The sequence below is a fragment of the Mangifera indica genome, chromosome 1 (assembly GCF_011075055.1).
Source record: "Mangifera indica cultivar Alphonso chromosome 1, CATAS_Mindica_2.1, whole genome shotgun sequence".
Classification (NCBI taxonomy): domain Eukaryota; kingdom Viridiplantae; phylum Streptophyta; class Magnoliopsida; order Sapindales; family Anacardiaceae; genus Mangifera; species Mangifera indica.
The window spans coordinates 26,492,289-26,509,985 of NC_058137.1; the positions used below are offsets into that span (position 1 = coordinate 26,492,289).

The window sequence follows — 17,697 nt, forward strand, 5'->3', positions numbered from 1 at the left end:
GACAGGTCTCATCCTTGAGAGTGCAAATTGAGTATTTAATGTAAATGTAGGTGGGAAAATTTTAATTATGAAGCAATTTGCAGAATATAAGAATAGGGAATCTCTGACAGGAATCATTTTATTCAATGGAAAGTCAAAATCCGATTCATTGTATGTAAATGAAATACATAATTTATGTCAAAGTCAACTTGTTAAAATTGAATGGTTGCTAGGGGTCGGTCGGTAGTGTTTTGACTTTTATCTAATGTCAAAGTCAACTTGTTCAAATTGGAAGGAGTTTGTTTACTTGTTTTGCCTCGTTCATTCTTCTTCTTGAAATCTTAATTATCCAAAGAAATGTTGATCAACTTTCTGATAACCCTGAATAATCTCAATACGCTGCATTGCTGCTAGCTTTGTGATTCTTTTACGGTCAAGAAGAGGAGATGAGACACAAACGATCATTGATGATTACATATCAGTTGACCTTTTGACATTAAAAAACCAAAATGAAATGCGATCATCGATGATAACAGGAGTGATGTAATTAACAAGAAGAAGCCTCTGTTTAAAGGGAAAAAGGCAAGGGGGAAAATGATAAACGAAGAGAATAAAGGATAAAAGATAAAACAGAATGAATTAAAAAAAAAAAAAACCTCTATTCCATATTCTATAACAATTAGCTGCGAATGTGCTTCAAACTAATTCATTTCCAAAATTCGACCCTTCAAGGTGAATCAACGCTTCTATTTCACGTACTTTTCGTGTTTTTTAATGCCATCTTTATTTTAATTTTAGGGGTATCTTGGTAGCTGCTTTTGGTTTTAGTTAATTTGTTAGTTTGTTTGACTTTATGGTGTTTGATACGAACTCAAATTTGAGTGAAAAAGACAACTGGGTTGCTTGAAATGCGTTCTTGTTTCTTTTTGTGGTGAAGATGGACTGCATTGTGAAGCATATGTGTAGATTATTTGCGGAATTTTAGTGGAATTTTCAAGAAAATGAACACCTATTTGGCTATGTTAGTTTTGAGCTGATGTAGGAGTATAATTGGGAGAGATTGTTAAGTTTGTTTCTGGTGGTTTGCCAGATTGATGCCTGTGGGAAGAGTTCACAATTTTTTGGTGTGAGAGTTTGGTTTGTGATAAAGTAGAATAATGGAAACCCCGATGTCAGATGGTTCTGTTTCAAGGACGACATTGAGGAAGAAATTGGGTCCGCGAAGTTATAATGAAAATTTAATGGATGAGTGGATGGAGAAGCATTTAGGTGGTATATCAAAGAAAAAGAATAGAACTAATAAGAATTTGGAGAAGGAGATTGAAACTGAGGCTATGATAGCATTATCATTGGGGTTTCCAATTGATGCTTTGCTTGAAGATGAAATTTTAACTGGGGTAGTGAGAGTATGGTTCCAAAGAGCAGAATGACTAAATTGTTGTGAGGAATCATATTCTTTCTAGGTGGAGAAGCAGCGTGAGATTGTGGCTCACAAAAGAAGAGATAAAAGAAATTGTTAAGTAATTAGTAAGAGCATTTGATAAGCTCAGCTTATGATTTTCTTCTCTATAAAGGATTTATCAATTTTGGGGTTTCACTGTCATTTACAGCATAAATGCCTGGGGAAGTAAATGAAGGAACTGTGGTAATTGTTGGTGTTGGAATCGCTGGGTTAGCAGCAGCTAGGCAGTTTATGTCATTTGATTTCAGGGTTGTTGTTTTAGAGGGTAGGAGTCGGCCTGGGCGTAGAGTGTATACACAGAAGAATGAGAAAGAAGGGTAAATATGCAGCTGTAGATCTTGGTGGCAGTGTTATAACTGGACTTCATTCTAACCCTGTTGAGGGTTCTGGCTAGGCAACTTTCTATGCCCCTTCATAAAGTCAGGAATAAATGTCCTTTGTACAATCCAGATGGATGTTAGGTACCTGAAGAGTGCGTCTACCACTCAGAGATCCCTCCTCTTCAGCAGCTGCAGCTGGGTTCGTCTTCAGGCTAAGACTATTTCGTGAATGCAGTTGTGTAATGGTTTTTTGTTTTGATGTAACAGTGAATAATATGGAAACAGAGCAGGAAATATTTGCTTTAGTTGTTTGTATCATTAAGGAATAAAACTGATTGACATTACTCTAGAGTGTTTCTGTTGGCGCACAAAGCAAATGACAATCCCACACAAAAACAACACTGATTCCCCACCCAACCGACTAATGTTTCACAAGGCAATTACAAACAATCTAAGCAAAGAACACAAAAGACTCAACACACACAATCTAAGCAAAGAACGCAAAAGACTCAACGCACAGACTTGACACTGCTCCAGCTTTCGAGAGGCTGTATCTCTCCCTGGTGCCTTCCTTACTCTCTTTTTCCTCTCCTCTTTCTCTCCATTCTCCAGCTCCTATTTCACTACATCTCACTGTCACTTTTCCAATCCTTGTGTGCCAACTCAGCATCCAGTATCCTCACAGTTTCTTCCTTTCCCAGCATGTCCCTAAACTTTTGCTGCATGTCTGCTGTCCTTGCTACTTTTGGAGTGCTGCCATCTGGGGCTCCCAAGGGTTGCTCACTAATATGATCAGCACCATTATCCTCTGCTTCAGGTCTGCTGCCATCCGCTTCAATAACTTGCTTCTCAGAATTATTATCACTGATGCCTTCTGTCAGCTTTCCGTTTTGCACCCTCAAGTTGGCCTTTCTTCCTCCTTTCTTCCTCTTCACATAAACCTGAGCTCTAACAATGGAGCACCTGTTTCTAAGGAATTTGATACCAAGATTGAATTTATCTTCAACAAGTTGCTTGACAAAGTCATGAAACTGAGAAAAATAATGGGTGGATTGGCAAATGATATTTCTCTGGGTTCAGTCTTGGAGACACTCAGGCATTGTGGCCAGAAGTACTGATGGAGGGAAACTGCTTGATTGGCACCTTGCTAATTTGGAATATGCAAATGCTGGATGTCTTTCAAATCTGTCAGCTGCCTATTGGGATCAGGATGATCCTTATGAAATGGGGGGAGACCACTGTTTTCTCACTGGAGGGAATGGGAGACTGATAAAAGCATTATGTGAAGGAGTTCCCATATTCTAATACCTTAAGATATGGAAATGAAGAGGTTGAGGTGATTACAGGTGACCAAGTGTTTCAAGCAGATATGGTCCAATGTACTGTGCCTCTTGGAGTTCTGAAAGGGACAATAAATTTGAACCAGAGTTACCTCAGAGAAAGCTTGCAACCATTGAGCGATTGGGTTTTGGACTCGTAAATAAAGTTGCCATGGTTTTCCCACTTGTATTTTGGGGGGAACAACCTGGATACGTTTTGATGTCTAAATGGTCATAGCAATAGACATTTCTTGCTTTTCTTTCTTATAAAATGCTTCCTTAAATCTAGCTTCTGAGTAAGTTAGTCTCCTTTTTTGCAGGTATATATAAACCAAAATGTATTAATTTGCCTAATCCCATACAAACAACATGTACAAGATGAGGAATTGATCCCTTTTCCTACGGCTCATACTCTCATATCAGGGTAAGGTCATCAGTTAGTGATTATCATATACTTTCTGAAAGTGTGGGAAGCCGGTTGTTCTTTGCTGGAGAGGCCACAACTAGGCAGTATCCAGCCACCATGCATGAGCGATATGAGTGGCTTAAGAGAAGCTTCACGCATTCTGGGAACTACAAGAAGTCATAATAATAGTTTTAGGAGGTCTTTTCAGAGGAATGTTGGATCAAGCAATGATATACTGGTATATCTATTCAGGAGACCAGCCATTGCAGCTGTAAACAGTGTTATCTTGCGATCAGGCATATGAGCTGCAACAGATGACCAGAGGGAATAAAAGTCAGCTGTCCTATCTTATTAATAATTTTGGGTTGAAGCTAATGGGATCTAGTGCCTCGGTAAATACATATAATTCTTTAGTTGCTAATATTGCTGGTGCACGAAGAGAAAGGAGGTGGAACCACATTTCTGCTGTACAACAACTTACCATGTAGACACGATTTTAGGTAATTTAGGTAGTTCTCAATTTAGTATGGAGTCTAATGATGTATACATGGGCTCCATGAAAAGGATTCTGAAAGTTGGTGTCTTTCCCTTCACAGGTGCAATTTTTTTTGTATATAATTGATCCAGTTAGGTTCATTAACTTCAAGAGAGATAAGTTCCTTGGAGTTTGACTGGGAAAGCTCATTAGTATGTTCGTTGTGGAAGATTTTAGGCTGGGACAGTGACCAATATGTCAAATGGTCAATATAGCTCTAGTGAAAGGGTGGTTGTAGCTCAAAACTTCATTGTACGAAAAGTATTGTAATTTTTGGTTTGTCCAAACTCATCTTGTACCATTACTTTGACTCACATTGCTTTTTCTTTTCTATATTTTCTCTCAGTTTCCATAATGCTTGACTTTACCCCTAATCTACCACAGCACATAAATCAAAGTGAAGAAAACTTGAGAAGCTGATTACACTAAACTGTTCCCAAGTCCAACCCATCAGCCTATCAAATGAAGGAAAGCCAATTATAACTAGTTCAGATCTGCTGAATGAACCAATCATCTCAAAACCGTCCTGGAAAATCTGTATCATGCTAAAAGCAATAAAATAAACTTAAGATATTCATTTGATAGCAACCATGAAAACTGTCAAGGTTTCTGAAGTTGAGGTGGGCTAAAAAGAGCAGTTGCCCACCATGTCCATTTGGTCTCCGGGAATGAAGGTAAAAGCTGAAAGTTCGATAATTTTATTACAACCAGTCCATAACAGAAAAGCAAATTTCCTTTTATTTTAGATCAATTGCTTTTGTGAAGCAATTCAGCAGAATTGGTGATGACGAAGGGCACTTAAGGCTCTGCATTCTGCATGAAATCAACACAGGAACGGCACCTGCAGTCCTTGAAGCAGCACTTGAGGCAGCCAACACACACACAAGATGTGCAACCTTCACAGTTTGGAAACCGAGGACAACCCCTGCTGCTTTTGCGACTGGCCCTCTCCTCATCAACAGCACAGGTTATTCTGAAAATTAACAAACATTTTTCTTTATTAGCAAAGACAAATGCATTTGAAATGCTTCTGCAGATTAGTATCAGTTAAAAACTTACTTGTCATAAGGCCTGTCAACACATTTCCATCGCTTAGCAGCCAAAGCATCATGATAAATCCTGCATTCTTCTTTGGTTCGAAGACGAAACCTGCGCTCCTTCTTGCATCTCACACAGCGAATGAACTCATCACGATGAAAAGTTCGTTTCCCACGGCAGCTTGCTGACACTTCATTTGCCGCATGCTTGTAGTACTTGAGCAGCTCAGTTTTGTACAATGGCACTTTATCTTCATTGATGTGCACCCAGATGTGGTATGTCCACTTTCGGTTCCCAGGCCTTCCAGAGTGCTTCTCAAAATCATACGGCGTCAATTTCCCTAATTTTCAGGAAAAAAAATGCAAAGAAGATTTTTACAGTTCAATGTCATAGAAATTTTAGAAGACTGGAGAAAGGGAGAGGGATTACGTACGTTCGGTACACCTCCTGGAGCATTGACAGTCGATAACAAATTGGCCATTTGAGAAAACCTTCAGCTTCCCAATGATATCTCCATACTTTTTGTTTGTGCAGCCACAGTCCACCTCGATGAAGTCGGGTCCTCTCCTTAGACCCCTCATTAAGTTCAACTCTTCTTCGTTAAACATTCTGGAATTGCAGACTAGCACAAATAATAAATCTCCTTTCTTCTCTATCAATCTGTGACATGAAAACACACACAACCCACAATCAAAAACCTTCAACTTTGAACAAAACGCTGGAAGATTGACGTTTTATATGTCCTAAAAATTAAATGCAAACAATGTATGGGGGAATCCAATTCCTGTACAAATACAGATACAAAGAAACCGAAACACATTCTTTGAAGAAAAATATGTCGAAAAGTATGCATTGAGTGGTGGCCAAAACGTGAGATCGAAGATGATGAGAAAGATGGGCGAGTGAAAGAAGATAGTTCAGGCTCCATGGTTTCGAGTCTAAATGTAAAGGCTTAAATTCCGGAGGAGAACAAACAGGTAGTTGCATGCCATGAAAACAGACCTTTTATTCAAAAATTTTACTATATTTTACTATTGCTTCTATTATTTCCCTACGACACTCATTTGCTAATTATAATTAAATACTTCCCCAAGATGATCGACTTCTGTTTTTTTCTAGTATTTCTTCAGTTTGCTGTCTTCAATTTCCATTGAACGTCCTCTTTTGTATCATTAATGAGTAGTTAACAACTATTTACAGTGCTCTAATCATGATGCATTAGATAAGTACATGCATGAATCTCATAGTAGAAAATTAAAGCACAAGTATTTATCTAATAACAATAATTAATTAACTGATAATATTGAATACCAGAAACAGGGATAGGATTGAAATAAAGAAATTAAGACATACATAAAATAAAAGAGTAACAATATGCATATCTATTTTGAGCATATGAATGAGTATATATTTATGTGTATTATTACATAATTACGTGTTATTTTATTTTTAATTCAAAATTATCTAATCACATATAACACACATCAAATATGTACCTATTTATATATTTAAAATGGGTATATATAATTTTATTGAAAATAAAATTGGACATATCTAATCAATTTGTTCATTCAAAGTGTAGTGATTTTACTTAAACATGAAGATGGAAGACCCTCTTGTTAGAAAACCTAAAAAAAAAAAAAAAATTAGTTTTAGAATTATAAAAGGAAAAAAAACAATATTATATACTAACAAAATAAATATTAATGGTTGACATGCTATCATCTGATTAAGTGGGTTTTAATAAAAATAAAACAAACAATTAAATCATTTACTCATACAATAATATATCAAAATTACCACTGATTAATATCTATTGATTATTCTGACCTGAAATTGACACGTGAAAATTGACATGCATTAATTTCTATACCATCATCTAACACTACATATTAATGATAGATTTGAATTAGTTACAAATACACAAAGTGAATCTCCTTTTACTCTTTATTTATGATATTCTACACATAAGATATAAGTAAAATATAGGAGAAAACTAATCAACTTGTACCCGCACAACCCTTAGCGAAAAGAAAAAAATATATAATAGATTTACCCAATAATTATTGAGTAAAACTAAATTAGTTTAATAAAAATACATATTTAAATATATGTATTTCCTTGAAAAGAAAACACAAGCAGAAAGAAAATTTTCTCCCTCTATTGTCAGCACCGATATTTCATACATCAACAAAATAACAAAGTATATATTTTAATCTATTGATTGTACGTAAAATATAATGGAGTAAAAGAAAATAACCTCGGAACATTCACTTAGCAAGATAAGATGTTGATTGTGAAGGAGATCATGAAAGAGCTCTTAGTATTGAATGTCAGAGACCAGTACTCTTTTATTTACAATTTTGAGTGAAATCATATGAGTTTTTACCCTCTTGTCAAAGTAAGGAGGTTCTTATAAACTAAAATGCATGAATTTTAGAAAAACTAATTTTCTTATAAATAGAAAAAGTATTAAATTCTTTACCTAACAAATCAATCATGATAGGTCAGAATAATTTTTTCTAAACTGGTTGGATACTGTAATTAATGATTCACACGTCAGCACGAAACGTGCGAGAGTATTTTAAATATATAAAAAGTTTGCTAGGAAAAATGAAGCGTGTACTCAAGTGTATCATAAGAAATACGTGTTGACATTATATTTGTTGATCTATGTATTTACAAATAAAGAACTCATGATAGTGAACTTTATGATATATATTTTTGTTTGCATATGGTAATCCTCATTATTAAGATGTGGTTGAGTATATAGGATGATGATTTTATATGATTTTTCATTTTTAAAAAAAAAACTGACTTATATAATAATTTATATAATGAAAAAAGTGACTTTTATCAATCAAATCCTATATCTTTAATAAAAATATATTTTTAGAGAAAAAATAGTTATAAAATCATACTTTTGTTTTTTGGCAACAAATAATTTGTCCTCAATTTGTTATAATTTATCTAAAATTAAAAAAAAAAAAAAGAACCAAATAATGTTAGTATTGGTCACTAGGCATGTCATGAAACTTAATCAATGGTCTAACACTAACACTGGTTACTATGCTCTTGAATTTCTTCAAAAAAATATTATATATTTAAGTTCAACTTTAAATGTTTGAGTCGTATTTGATTAATTAAAAAAACATATTTTATCGTTTTTTTAAATATAACGATGACATGTGTTATGGAGAAAAAGAACAAAATAAAATATTGATCATTGAATTATCATTGTTATTCTCTTGTAACACATCTGTATAATAACTATAAAATATCTCTATCAATAACAATACCTTGGATGTACGCATTCTGACTATCTAGTTACTCATGTTAATAATCATTTGTCTTATTTCTTATCTTCATATATCTTCCCATTTAATTTTTTGTACACTATAGCATACGTACCTAGGTCTCTTCAAATTATGATCCATGCTACCATAACATATATTGTTCAACGTTTGAAATTGTATACATTAGTTAATAACAATAAATGCAATAATAGTTTGGTTATAAGAGGGTCACAACAACATTCCATCTTGACAATTTTTACGAATCTTGACAATGACTTGTGGTAGATGACATAGAAAAAATCTTAGATAACTAATTTTTAGAAGACTCAGAGAGTAATTCAAAGCCTCTTCATTTTGCGGAATAAATCAATTCACCTTAAAAGGTTGGCATGACGCAACCTAAGTAAGGTATAACTCCTTAGCCTAAACCAATTACAAACAATCTCCTTAATTTAAGTCATTAAATGAGTGCATAGCTCCATCCCATTGTCATACACACCACTAAAAAAGCCCACCTCCAAGAGGGAAATAATCACAAAAATATTTGTACCATACATAAAGACTTCTCACTCTCAGTAGAGACATACAACAGTGATGAATCAATAATCAAAGGATCTCAAATCCTTCTCGACACCCCTTATGCCCTAAATATGTTGGCTCTCAGCAAAGACCCCTTTCCCTTTTGATAGAGAATACATAAAAGCATTTTGATGTATTAGTCATCATGTCAAGCTCCTTTAGGAAGACACTTTAGGCCAACACCTATAGTCCTCAAGATTCACAGATCTAGTTATCAGTTGATAATGGAATAAGGAAACAAATTTGTCTAACCTCGAGGCCACCAAAACATGACCACCATGCCCACTAGGAATTTCAAGAGAAAGTGGTTAGATATGCCCTAATACACATCACTCAAGCTATTGAACATGTTTCCTACCCTAATAGTCATGTTCATCAATCAATCTCTTAAACTAGCTTGTTGTTTGGTTATAACAAGTGAGGTGATCTAAGCCAACCAATTGGGACTCATAGGCTACAAATGTCTAAAGTAGGCCTACAAACATTTAGGGTAAGCCTCTTGTCTATAGAATAACATTTGCTCAATGTCTAAGGACACTAATACTCAAGAGAAGATGACTAAACATACTTCAACCTAAATCATGTTGAGAAGCTTCAGCGTGTCTTTTGATATCTTGATTACCTGATATCCATTTAATGAACTAAGCATTAGGGGAGAATACATTCTTCTAGACCATTGATCGAGTAACAACTTCTATCAAATCCAAGTTGACTGCTCCAAACTCCTTACTGATCGACATAGGTGGCTCAAAAAGGAAAACTGATAGAGAACAACAACGGGATACTAAGAAATCTAGAGTGAAGAAACCTAGGATTTCAATTTGTATAACAAATTTATCTAACCAAGAAGCATAAAAGTTTATTCTCACAACCATGAACAATGAAGGGAGATGAGCTCGTCAAGATCACGAAAAAGTCTACCATTATCAACATAATATAGACAATAATACCAACAAATGTACAAATCCTCTAAAAGCCATAAAAGACCTCATTAATAGAGGATTCTTTGATGAATTTTTTAGTAAGACTAATGTGCCCATCTCGCAAAAATAAATAAGTAGGAAGAGTTAGCTGAAAGGGTAGATATCACCCTAAGTGAAACTCCTACATTTGCAAAAAGACTAGAACGTAGGCTAACCTAACCCTATTAGTCGTGTTTCTTTAGTTTGATGTTCATTTGCCAGTTAAATATGATTCAAGTCAAAGAAAATTAATCATGATTAGTCATGTTATTACCTCTACAATTAACATATGTAATACAAGTTAGTCTCAAATAGTATTCAATTACTTACAGTATGTATATATATTGGTAGCGGAACTAGACAATAACATCAAACTTCAAACATTTATAAATTATGTATTTTATAGAGGTCTGATAAAAAAAAGGAATTATAATATCCCTCTCGAGAGATTTAATTTTACACCATCACCTGACTCTAGATAATAATGATATATTGAATTAGTTACAATTACACAAGTGAAATCTTCATTTACTCTTTATTTATGATGTTCTACATATTGGATAGATGTAAAAGATAAGAGAAAAATAATTAATTTCACCACACTTAGCAAAAGAGAGGAAAAAAACATACACTAGGTGCAACTATTAACTTTTGAGTAAAATTAAAATTAGTTTTAGAAAACATACATACTTAAAATATATGTATTTCTTTAAAAAGAAAAACAAATAAAAAAAATTTCTTTCGTCAACAAAGTATATATTGTAGTCTCACTAAAAATATGATAATTGAACATAAAATTACATACTCATGATATATAAAATTGTCCATCAAAGTTTGATTTTCTTGTTGTATTTATCATTAATGTTTGAGTCACTGAACATAAATAAAAAATAATAAAGTAAAAGAAAATTACCTCAGAGCCTTTACTCGACAAAATAAGACGTTGATTGTGAAAGAAACTGTGAAGAAGCTTTTTGTATTGAATGTCTAAAACCAATACTCTCCAAGTGAAATCTATTGATTTTTCACTCTCCCATCAAAGTATTTAGGTTTTTATAAACCAAAATGCATGAATTTCAAAAGACAATTGTTTCATTAATTGATTTAGAATTAAATTATTTACCTAACAAATGAATCGAGTTAGGTAAGAATAATCATTTCTGAACTGGCTGATTATTGCAATTAATGATTTACACGTCAACTTGAAACGTCAAAGTGTTTTAAATATATAAAAAAAATTCACTGGAGAAAATGAAGTGTGTACTCGAGTGTATCATAAGAAAAAAATATGAAATACGTGTTGACATGATATATGTTGATCTTAATATTTCCTAATAAAGAACTTGTGATAGATTACATATTTTTGTTTACATATGATATTCCTTATTATTAAGATATGCTAAGTAAATATTATTAGGATTCTAGATGATTTTCATGCAACAAAAGGAAGACAAAATCATATATTTTTGATAAAATATTTTCATAAAAATAAAATTATATATATAAATAATTTTATCCATAAATATTAATATGTTATCATGTGATTAAATATTATTTTATTTTAAATTTAAAATTATCTAATCATATAATGATATATTATTTATGTACATAACATTACTCTTTTCGTAATATATTTGTTTGTTGAAAATTTTAACCAAATATATAAATCTTGAAAGATAGTGTAAAATTGAGTTTGGTCAAAGGAATCAACAATGAAGTAAAAAATTTCAAAGTTTGGAATGGGTAAAGTTGTAATTTAAAATGAATAAAATAGAAATAATTTTTATTAATTAGAGTTAGTAATCCCCATGGAAAAATTTCCCGGTTCCTCTGCCCATTTGAAGAGGAGCGGGCTGGTTTGATGGGCCAAATTGGGGTTCTTAGGAATAAAATTAACCTTTAGAATTGGTAATAATTTTGAATTTTACTTAGGGTTAGTAATTTTATTAACAAAAAAATGTAATTTTTAATTGTGTTAATTCTGGATAAAGGTTCGACATTGCCCGTATGAACCATTTCGTCAAGAGTAAGTTTCATTCTCTTTGAATTGCTTTGTAGAAGAGATGTGGGTCTTATCCTGCGCCATCCCTTCTGCTTATCCTCTACGCCTCCCAATGGCTTCATTATTCACATCAACTACTGTTCGTTCAAGCTCTCTACTCTCTGTTCCAACTCTTGACCACCCTTTTGTTCCTGAGGTAAAACAAAGACACCTAATTTTCTGTTTAGTTTCAGTGAACCAAAAAAAAAAAGAGAGAGAAAATTTTAAGTGTAAGATTGTAAAAATAGCTTTTTTGCTGGGTTCTCTTTGGTTGAATTTGAACTGAAAACACATTTCGTTCGTGGAAATTTCTTATAAAACCAACTTTTTAAATTTGTGGTAGTTCTGTTTGGTTGCTGAGAAAATGCAAAATAGATATTCAAGCTTTTCTAGTCTCTTGAAACCCAGAACAGTTTTCTGGTCTTCCGCTTGTTGGAAAAAGTGTGGAAATGATGACTGAAGAGAAAAAATTTGGTCATTTTTAGCTGCAATTCTTAAACTCGTGTTCATGTTGGTCATAAAATAATTTAAAAAGATTTTCAGTTCATAGTTAAATTCTAGTTTTGGTTTCTTGTGAATTCAGATCCTAATACCTGTGTGTGTTCGTATATGGTTGACAGTAAGAGTTGCTTCTTTTCTTTTTTACAATGCAGGTTGTGAAGGCTCTGGATTCCTTGTATCCTGAGTTCAGAGCTGTTGATAATTTGGTGGCTTGCAACACCTCCCGTGTTCTGAAAGCTTTTCAGAATGCTAGGGTTGGATCTCATGTAATTATATATATTTTTTCTTGTAGATTGATTTTAATATATGGAATATGTTTTTAGTAAAATTTTTCTAGTGTATTTTCAATGGTTCTTCTTGTTCTTATGTGTATAATCAGCACTTTGGTGGAAGCACTGGCTACGGTCATGATGAAGCTGGGGGACGTGAAGCACTTGATCAAGTTTTTGCAGAAATTGTAGGAGCTGAATCTGCAATTGTTAGGTCACAGGTTTGCCATTTGTAATTAGTGTTGCTTATTGTTATAGTTATTTGGGATATTTACTATTTATTATACTTGTTTATCTGCTTCTCCTCTGCCATCAGTTTTTTTCAGGTACCCATGCAATCACTTGTGCTTTGTTTGCTTTCTTAAGGCCAGGAGATGAGGTGAGCTATCATTTAAAATTCATACACAGGATTCCTCTACTGCAGTTTCTCTTGGTAGATAAATAATATACTGTGCTCACTTCCAAGCAAATATGGTTTAGACTGACTTGATGACCAGCTGTTGGCAGTTGCTGGTGCTCCATATGATACCTTAGAGGAAGTTATTGGAAAGAGGGACTCTCATGGGATGGGTTCTATTAAAGATTTTGGAATTGAGTATCGAGAAGTTCCTGTATGTTACCAGAAACCAGGCAAAACAAGATATGAGTTTCTATTTGTGGTTGTTTTTTCCCCTAAATTCCTATTGTTTCAGCTTGCTGAAGATGGGTCTCTTGACTGGGATGCACTTAGGAGTGCTTTGAGACCTCATACAAAATGTGCACTGATACAAAGATCATGTGGTTATTCATGGCGACAGAGTTTAAGTGTAGATGAGATAGGGAAGGCCATAAAGATTATAAAGGTATGGTTTTAAAAATGAAAAGTTAAAATGCCTTAAGTTCTTTTTAACATATTACTGTTGCTTTTTTTTTCTTTGAACTCTGGCACAGTATTTTCATCTCACCAAATCATGCCCATTATATGTATACAGATGCAGAATCCTAACTGCTTGGTCATGGTGGATAATTGCTATGGTGAATTTGTTGAAATGATTGAACCTCCAATGGTGGTATGTGATATATTTGACATTTCTTTTGTCTGAAGGTGGGTAACATATTTTTGTTAATGATGGGGCAGGGTTCAGATTTGATTGCAGGCAGTTTGATAAAAAATCCTGGTGGAACTATTGCACCATGTGGTGGATATGTTGCTGGGAGGAGAAAATGGGTAGAAGCTGCAGCAGCTCGTCTCTCTGCACCAGGACTAGGAATTGATTGTGGTTCAACCCCTGGTGATATTATGCGAGCTTTTTTCCAGGGTTTGTTCCTTTCGCCTCAAATGGTTGGTGAGGCAATCAAGGTAATGGCTTCTGCTCGTTTGGAGTTTGCATATTTAGTAACTTGGCAGTGAAACATTGTTTTCTTTAATTTAAGGGAACCCTTCTGATAGCTGAAGTCATGGCATCTAAAGGTTATAAGGTGCAGCCACTTCCTCGTGTTCCTCGTCATGATACAGTGCAGGCATGTTTTACTTTTAGTTTATTTATACTGTTTTCACCTAAACTCTGATAATTAATGTGTTTGCTTCAACTGAAACTCTGATCATGTGGTTAGTTGCCCTTTTTTACTGAGTGCATCTAACTGGTAAAGAGATTGCTTTCTTTTTAATAAAATGTTAGGTGAACATTTTGTTGCCACAGCAATTTTGATCAGCTCGTTAATAATTTAGTTTACAACAAGAGGTGAAGAAAATAACTACGGAATTATCTAATTTTTCCTTTGGTGCTTTTCAGGCAGTACAGCTAGGAAGCCGTGAGCACCTTCTTGCCTTCTGTGAGGCTGTACAGAGAAGCTCCCCAGTAGGTTCATTCACTAAACCTATTGCTGGTACAACTCCTGGATATGCATCTGAGGTCTGGTTTTTGTTTCGTCTTTCATTCTCTTCAAGATATTGCTTATGAGTTTCTTTAGCTGCAAGAGCTGGCCTTAAAAATTTAGGTTTCATCAGGTTCAAACACAATTTGACTTTAAGTGCCTGCATCCACCGCTGATGTTTCACTTCTCTATAAGCTACAAAACTTCTGTTCAAAATTTAGATACAGTATAATCCGATTTCACACTTGCAAGTTAATAGCCTCAAGTAACTTACAATGAAAATAATGTCACTCAAATTGTAGTTTGGTATTTGTTTTTCTTTAAATTCCTTTTTTGTTCTAAACTAGTATAGAAATTCTTGTATATAATATGTTAGGTAATATTTGCTGATGGAACCTTCATTGATGGGAGTACAAGTGAGCTCTCATGTGATGGACCACTTCGAGAACCTTTTGCTGTGTTTTGCCAGGTTTGTGTTAGTTACTTTGTTCCTTTTTTCTTTCTTCTTGTCATGTGATTGCTTGTTCTTGATGCTAGACAGAAAATGTCATTAGATAATAAGCTTATTTCATATCCCTAATACTATTTTGCTTGGATTCTCAAATGCAGGGTGGCACCCATTGGACTCAGTGGGGACTTGTTCTAGGAGAGATTTTGAAAACCATATAATCCATTACAGATTTTGGTTTATAAGGAGACACAAGGTGTTGCAGTTATATATATAAAAAAATGTTTCCAAAGACATAATCATGTTCTACTAATCACTATGGAATTCAGAATAACCATACAGTATCAGTAGTTTCAATCCTTGCCAGAATTATTTGAAAAACACTGAAGAAGGCACTAAAAACTTTCTTTCAAGGTAGTAGTAACTGAACACATCATACTTTTGGCTCTTTAGTTCACTTGTACTGGCTACCTTGCACTTCAGTCAACCTTTTTTTTTTTTTTTGAACAATTCAGGAGGGGAGATTGTCTGAGTTTCAGCCGATTTTGATCGAGTGACTACTTGGTCATGTTTCAGGAAGGTTCATTACTCGTCTTTTGGGATGGCTGCTACTTGAATTCGCAAGTAAGGAAGTTTCGGATGCTGCATCTGAGCAGAGATTTATGCTCCTGTGATTTTTTGAAATACTATTGTGTTTTAGTAGTGATTGTATTTTCACTATTTTATTTTACAACATTTTTTAATCCTGCTAATTTGATGCTTATTTTGTAATTTTGAACCAACTTTCCATGAAAAGTAAGGCGCTTTCTTGTTTTTCCATATTTAAAAGCATTTTCAGAAGAACTGAAGATCGGCGCAGGCTGTAGAAAACGACACTGTTTCATAGTTTGATTTGATGAATTGAAAATGTGGAATGTGAGGAAACGTAGGAACGACAAAACTCTAGCTAGACGTCGTCGTTTGGTGAATTAGAAAGTTGAAACATGCGGTGAGCCTGAAACGAACACGCGACCTTTAGATCTTCAGTCTGACGCTGACCCTTTTCTCTTTTCATAAAATTGCTTAATAATATTCCTGTAACATCTTCTGTTTCCATAAAACTTAAAAGCTTACAATATTATTTGAAAGGGGCAACGGACTATTTTCCACCCAAGTTTTAGTCAAAATTTTAATAGCACATCTATAGCAATTTAAAAATCCAAATCTCTACTCAATTAATTAACTTATGTTATAATTTACTGTTAGAGGTAAGAGTAAAATCGTCATTTTATTACTAAATTTTAAAATCTTAAAAATTTATATAATTTTTTTTTTTAATTTAGAAAATTAACATTTTTTCCCCATAACAAAACTTTGAAAAACTGTAATTTTTCCCTAAGGGCTCAATTTTTCAGGTGAGTCACCGATCTACTAGAATTCGATGGCTCAACAGCCCAGAGAAGTGTCCAGGAACATTGACACTTTTGGACAATGATGTGTTGTCCAAATGATGCTTAATTGTTAGAAGCATCGATTTGCATGATGATGAGCTTTTGGATGCTTCTCCGTCGCCATTGAGCCACCAGATTCCGGTGGATCGGTGACTCACCTAAAAAATTGAAACTCTAGGGAAAAATTATAGTTTTTCAAAGTTTTATCATAAAAGAAATTATTAGTTTTCTAAATTAAGGGAAGAAAATAATATAAATTTTTAGAGTTTAAAGTTTAATAATAAAATAACAATTTTACCATTGTCTCTAACAAAAAATTTTAATAGAAGTTAGTTTATAGGTGGGTATCTGAGTTTTTGAATTGTCATAGATGTACTATTGAGATTTGACTAAAACTTGGGTGGGAAATAGTCGTTTGTCTTATTTTAAATAATAAAATTATATACACAATTTTTATATATAAATTATGATATGTTATTATAAGAATTTTGTGATGAATTTAATAATGTCCGACTAATATTAACTCTTTCCTAGTGACCCATACTAACATTATTTGGTTCTTTTTATAATTTTAGAGAAATTATAACACACTGATGACAAATTATTTGTAACAAAAAAATGTTTGATTTTAGAAGTATTTTTTTCTCTACAAATATATATATATATATATTTTTATCAAATATACATAATTCGGTTGATAAAAGTTTTTTTCTTTTGTTATATAAATCATCTATATAAGTCAAATTTTTTCTCTACAATTTGAATATATGTTTTATTTTTCTCAGTGAATTTTTTTATACATTTAAAAAACGTTCACATGTTTCACTCTGATATGTGAATCATTCATTATAGTATCCAGCCAGTTCAAAAAAAAAAATGATCTATCATGATTCATTTGTTAGATAAAGAATTTAATACTTTTTCTATTTATGAGAAAATTAGTTCTTCTAAAATTCATGCATTTAGGTTTATAAGAACTTAATTATTTTGACGGAGGAGTGAAAAATTATAAGATTTCACTCAAAATTATATATAATAGAGTATTCGTTTTAAACATTCAATACTAAGAGCTCATTTATAATTAACACCTACTTTTGTCAAGTGAATGCTCCCAGGTAATTTTCTTTTACTCTATTATATTTTACATATGTTTGATGGGTTAAATATCGATGGTGAATATCAACCAAAAAAAACAAATTTTATATTCAATTTATATATTTTGTATATGTAATTTTTTGGATTATTATTTTTTCATTTC

At 33.3% G+C, this 17,697-nt stretch overlaps 2 protein-coding genes and 1 pseudogene across 3 annotated transcripts; 2 read left to right on the forward strand and 1 right to left on the reverse strand.

Annotated features, from left to right (window-relative positions):
• The first annotated feature begins 660 nt into the window (after window positions 1-660).
• On the forward strand, window positions 661-4,308 carry LOC123217415 (annotated as a pseudogene).
• Window positions 4,309-4,548: 240 nt separating this feature from the next.
• On the reverse strand, window positions 4,549-7,402 carry LOC123217402 (protein ULTRAPETALA 2-like). Of its 2 annotated transcripts, XM_044638437.1 has the most exons (4): window positions 7,320-7,402; window positions 5,493-5,719; window positions 5,081-5,399; window positions 4,549-4,994 (listed from the first exon to the last, which is right to left on the reverse strand). In XM_044638437.1, exons 2-4 carry the CDS (start codon window positions 5,665-5,667, stop codon window positions 4,820-4,822), a joined length of 669 nt encoding a protein of 222 aa, XP_044494372.1. In that variant the 5' UTR covers window positions 5,668-5,719; window positions 7,320-7,402; the 3' UTR covers window positions 4,549-4,819. The 2 variants fall into 2 exon arrangements, with proteins under 2 accessions (XP_044494372.1, XP_044494364.1); XM_044638429.1 differs by lacking the exon at window positions 7,320-7,402 and having other exon boundaries at window positions 5,493-6,015.
• Window positions 7,403-11,894: 4,492 nt separating this feature from the next.
• Window positions 11,895-15,828, forward strand: LOC123214656 (uncharacterized protein YnbB-like). Its single transcript, XM_044634576.1, has 13 exons — window positions 11,895-12,094; window positions 12,591-12,704; window positions 12,818-12,928; window positions 13,024-13,086; window positions 13,205-13,318; window positions 13,400-13,549; window positions 13,679-13,756; window positions 13,825-14,046; window positions 14,121-14,207; window positions 14,480-14,599; window positions 14,938-15,030; window positions 15,171-15,423; window positions 15,525-15,828. Exons 1-12 carry the CDS (start codon window positions 11,960-11,962, stop codon window positions 15,228-15,230), a joined length of 1,347 nt encoding a protein of 448 aa, XP_044490511.1. The 5' UTR covers window positions 11,895-11,959; the 3' UTR covers window positions 15,231-15,423; window positions 15,525-15,828.
• Window positions 15,829-17,697: the final 1,869 nt, after the last annotated feature.